Genomic DNA, 5,201 nt, shown 5'->3' on the forward strand with positions numbered 1-5,201 from the left:
GATCATATGTTTTCACCAAGTGTTAATGCTTTGCTCCGGTGCTCTATTAAAAGGAGTACCTTAATTACCAGTAGATTCCCTTAAGGCCCTGCTGCCACCGGCTGGTAGGACAAAAGTTGTTATGCAAGTTTCTCATTGCGAGCACGTATGACTATATATGGAAAACATGCCTACATGATTAATATACTTGATGTTCTGTCTTAATGCTATTTCAATCCAATCAATTGCCCAACTGTAATTTGTTCACCCAACAATTGTCACTTGTTATTGGAGAGTTACCACTAGTGTAGATAGCTGGGAACCCCGGTCCATCTTTCATCATCAAATACTCACTCGGTCCTATATGACATTGAAAGTAGTATCAACTATTTTCTGGTGCCATCGCCTACGTATTCTTGAAATCTTTTCTTTGTGTATTCTTTGTTACTATTGCTCTCATATTACTGCTGCTTTCACATCACCCTTGTTACTAGTGCTTTTCCAGGTGCAGCTGAATTGACAACTCAGTTGTTAAGGCTTATAAGTATTCTTCGTCTCCCCTTGTGTCGAATCAATAAATTTGGGTTTTACTTCCCTCGAAGACTGTTGCGATCCCCTATACTTATGGGTTATCAGTCGCCGTGGCAAGAGCATTCGGCCAGAATCGTGGGGGCATGTATGCATGGAACAGAAGGGTGCGGACGCAGTCGTTGAGGGTACGAAGCATCCGTTCGGCACGACCGTTCTATGGAGAGGTGAATAGACACGTGAGGCGGAAGATGGCGCCATGGGCGGCGAGAAGTGAGCGAATGGTGATGTTGTCGAACTCTTTGCCGTTGTCGGTTTGTAAGACGTGGATGGGGCAACCGAACTGAGTGGAAACGAAGGCGAAGAAGGTGGTGAGGGTGGCGGCAACATCGGATTTACGACGAAGGGGAAAGGTCCATACAAAATGCGAGTAATCATCAAGAATCACTAGATAATAATTATAACCAGAATTACTCGGAGAGGGCGAGTGGGCTACTGGCGGTAGTGGAGGCCGAACCAACAGGGTACAGATCGCCGGGGCTGTCACATCGTTGGAGGAGCATCCGAGTACGACCATCCTTGACAGAAAAACCAAAGGCGTCAAATTCCACAGTCACAGGATTATCACGACAGAAAGACTTAGCGGAAACAATATTTTTAATCAAGTCAGGAGAAATAAGAACGTTATTTAGAGAGAGAGGAGTGGAAGTGGAAGGAAAAGAGACGGCACCAGTGTGAGTAATGGGAAGAGCATGGCCGTTGCCAACGATGATGCGAGAGGAAGTGGAAGCGGGTGTAGAAAACGAGAGGTTACTGGGGTGCGCGGCCATATGCGCAGAGGCGCCGGTGTCCATGAACCAGTCGCCACCGTCACCATACGCCCCAGCGGAGGGAACGCTCTGGAGGGCGGTCAGGAGCGCGGGGTCCCACGAGGCTTAGCTCGGGGGGGGGGGGGGGGGGGCCGTAGGCCGGGGCGGGCTGGGGCGCCGCGTAGAAGGCCTGGTGAGTGGCCGGACGCGGCCCCATGTGCCCGGGTAGGGGGCGCGCGGCACGGGCATGGAGTAGGCATGAACGACCCCGGTCCACGGATTGTGGCCGGCGGTCCAAGGCGGAGGGGCGGTGTGCTGAGGTGGACGAGGCGCGGGGGCGGTGGCGTTGGCGCCACCATTGCCACCGCCACGGCGATGACGTCTGCGGCGACCACCGCCAGAAGTAGCCGCCTGCCCGGTCCAGGGGCCGGTCTAACCGGCCTGGGCGCCGGCTGGACTGGTCCACGGCCCGGTCTGGCCGGCCTGGTGACCGAACTGGCCGGTCCACGGCCCGGTCTGACCGGCCTGGTGACCGGCTGCGAGGAAACCTGGCGGCGGACCGGTGGGGCGAGGCGCGGGAATCTGGGCACCGCGAGAGAAGCCGGCGACGCAGGCGGTATGGGCCGCCCGAGCCCGGAGATGCTTGAGGAGGCGCTCCTCGAGGCGCAGGTAGGCCACGGCCTGCTCGAAGGTGGGCGTGGTGAGGAGCGTGAGGTTGGAGGCGGCGCTGCTGAGATCCTCGCCGAGACCCGCCGACAGGGTGGAGAGCATGATCTTGTCATCGATCGGAAACTCCAAGTCACGGAGCTCGTCGGAGAGGCTCTTCAGCTTTAGGACGTACTCGTCGAGAGACTGGTCGTTCTGGTGGTTGCCGAAGAACTCCTGCTGGAGGAAGCTGACCCGCTGAATTTTGTTGTCGGTGAAGAGGCCGGTGATCTTAGCCCAGACCGTGTGTGCGGAGTCGCCGTCGCGGACGACGGTGCGGAAGATGTCGTTGGAGACGGTCTGGTAGAACCAGCGGATGATGGTGGCGTCGATCGCGAGCCACTCGGGATCGTGCGGCATGGCGAGGAGGTCGATGGTGCCATCGACGTGATCGAGGAGATCATACTCGCGGAAGAGCAACCCGAAGTACGTCTTCCACGGGAAGAAGTTGGCAGCGGTGGTGGAGAGCGTCACCGGCACGCGCTCGGCGATGGGGATGTCGCGGATGACGGCGATGGAGGGGCCGGCGAAGGGGTTGCTGCTACCGGAGCGGGAGGAGATGAAGGGGTCGGAGCCAGAGGAGGAGAAACCGGCCATGGCGGAAGCGGTGGTGGTGGTGGGAGGGGTAAGTGGCTAGGGCTAGGGTTGGGGTGGAGGGCGGCGGCGCCCGGGGTGGGGAGGGCGGCGGCTAGGGCTAGGGGTGGGGTGGAGCCGGCGGCGCCCAAGGAGGGGCGGCGGCTAGGGCTAGGGAGGGGAGGGGGCGGCGGCGCCCAAGGGGAAGGGGGCAGCGGCTAGGTCAGGGCCGGAGGGCCTCTGATACCATGTAGAGAAGTATTGGAGATTGCACAGCACCAATAGGGCCGACTGCTCATGTATATATAGGAGGACACATGTACAATTACAGGTATAACCCTGACAAAACACGGGGGGGGGGGGGGGGGGGGCTATACCTAGTACAATATGTTACTCAACACTTAGCTAAGGGAAGGCAGCCTTCTCTTTCTTATTTGTCTCTCATCCAACTAAACAAAAACCTACATGGCAAGGCTAAGGAAAGGCTACCGTCACCCTATTGTACATGCCCTTACAAAAATACAGAAATACATGGCGTGAGGGTCTTCGCGGTGGCCTTAATTAGTGGAGCAACTGTTTTAACCCTGAACCAATTGAGCGGGGCCACAACTTGTCTGTAGACTTTCCCGAGGAAATTATTCCGTAAGTGTAGCATTGCTTGATTCTGATCTACATGCCGTTTCATAGTTACGTTTGCCTGAGAACCAACCTGTGGTTGGATGGTTAGGAGGGCAGTGGCACCCCCAGCCCACCAGAGTTCAAATCCTAGATTTGACACTTTGGTGTCTCATAAAGGCGGAATATTCTTCAGTGGGAGGCGACGTTCCCGTCGACAGCGAGGCGCCTGTGGTGACTTCGTCAATCTCAAGATCCGCCAGATCAATTCTTCAACGCAGTCTCTTGGAGGTGCTCATAGGGGTAGGGTGTACGTGTGTGCGTTCATAGGGGTGAGTGTGTGCGCGTATGTATGAGCGTCTTTGATTGTACTGTGTTTCGCAAAAAAAAAGTTACGTTTGCCTTCCATGGAGCAATACGTCATGGCCGGCCCTCGTCCAGGGTAAGAAGGGCGAAGCGGAGATCGGGCCCATACTGTTCAAAATCCCTCCCATGGCACTCGACCGCTCGAGTGGTTGGTTTCTGTCAGCGCGAATCGCTCGCTCCCGCACGAGAGTCAGTTCCTTTTTCGTGCCGTGTCCATTTTTTCTTTTTCTGGTAAATGTGCTCTATTCCGTTTTCGGCCCGGTCTCTCCCAGTATTTTCAAAAATATTTTTGAATTGGCAAATCTATTTCCCCATCAGCCTATTGTTTTCTCTCCCCTGTTCGCCTGACATTCAGCATCGACAGAGACGGTGCCGGCGATGGCGTGGGGGCGATTCCCTCTGCCTATAGCGCGCTGTGTCGATCTCTTCTGCACTCAGTTCATTAGCACAGGTGAATCTTATCCGTCGTTCTCAGGTAATTATTCAGGATCTAGTCGATAGCCTATTTCCCAGATCTTTGGATGCAGTAGTCGCCTGCTGATTTCTTCTCCGGCGAGATTTGTTGTACCGCAAATCCATTGGATTTGTGTAGTTCTACGTGGATATTTGTTCACTTTGTTTTGTGTTTTGTTTGGCGGATTTCTTCTCCGGCAAGGTTTTTGTTGTATGCGCTCATCTAAATATTGGTTAGGCTATTTCATGTTCCCTGTAGATATTCTCACGCACCGTAGACTGTGCCTAATTTTAGTGTTTGTAGCAACAGCGTGTCAGAGGTGGCTATTGATGATATGTTGATGTGTTCATGTGTTTTTTTGTTTGCCTAGTGTTGTTGTTGATAGTTTGAATTGAGTGGGCTTGATATATTAACGAGCATCGATATGTACATCAACAGTAGCTAGTAAAAAAATACTCAACCAGATAGGAGATTTAGTAACTAAATCGACAGAGGTTCAACACAAGTTACATAACATAATAATGCTAGAACCTTGATACCTTCGATCTGGATTACGGATTGTAGTATGATAATCTTTTTCCTTAAAAGACCTAGGTTTAATCGAATCTTGGGAAGAGCTACTAAATGGTATAAAAAGGAAATGTCTACAAGACTTGATAGTGTATTTTATCTTCAGTTTACCAGACCTATCTAGTTTACTTTTAATGGGGTTGTGTTCAATGATGGAAATAGGCCAGGGTTATGGTTTCATCTGCAGCTGTGCATACAAATATAAATAAAGCTATTATGTGTAACAAATAAAATAGAGATAAGAGATTTACGAGTAGCACATCCGTAAATACTCTTGCCCCTAAAACCAAAGGTAACAAGAGCCTAATAGTCCAACCATTGTCCTTACAGCCGCAAGCAACAATAGTTATTAACTAAATAAATACAGACCAAAGCCTTAAGCAAGATGATTGTGCCATGATCCCGAATGGATCAATAAACATGTATCATTATTTCCCCCCTTTTGTAATTCAGGTTTCACGGTAGCACGCCGTTCTCCACTCATCCCACATATTCCCTTGATCGACTCGAATGATATGGGTACATGCAGATCATCAAGACGAGGCAAAGAGACAATGATACAGGGTTGCAAAACTCATATTCAATCCTTACACATAACATAA

The 5,201-nt window shown here is 51.8% G+C and overlaps 1 protein-coding gene across 1 annotated transcript; it reads right to left on the minus strand.

Annotated features, from left to right (window-relative positions):
• Positions 1–1,748: 1,748 nt before the first annotated feature.
• On the minus strand, positions 1,749–2,618 carry LOC127329607 (uncharacterized). Its single transcript, XM_051356098.2, has one exon. The coding sequence runs from the start codon at positions 2,616–2,618 to the stop codon at positions 1,749–1,751; it is 870 nt and encodes a 289-aa protein (XP_051212058.2).
• Between the last annotated feature and the right edge of the window lie 2,583 nt (positions 2,619–5,201).

This window comes from Lolium perenne, chromosome 2 (assembly GCF_019359855.2).
Source record: "Lolium perenne isolate Kyuss_39 chromosome 2, Kyuss_2.0, whole genome shotgun sequence".
NCBI lineage: Eukaryota > Viridiplantae > Streptophyta > Magnoliopsida > Poales > Poaceae > Lolium > Lolium perenne.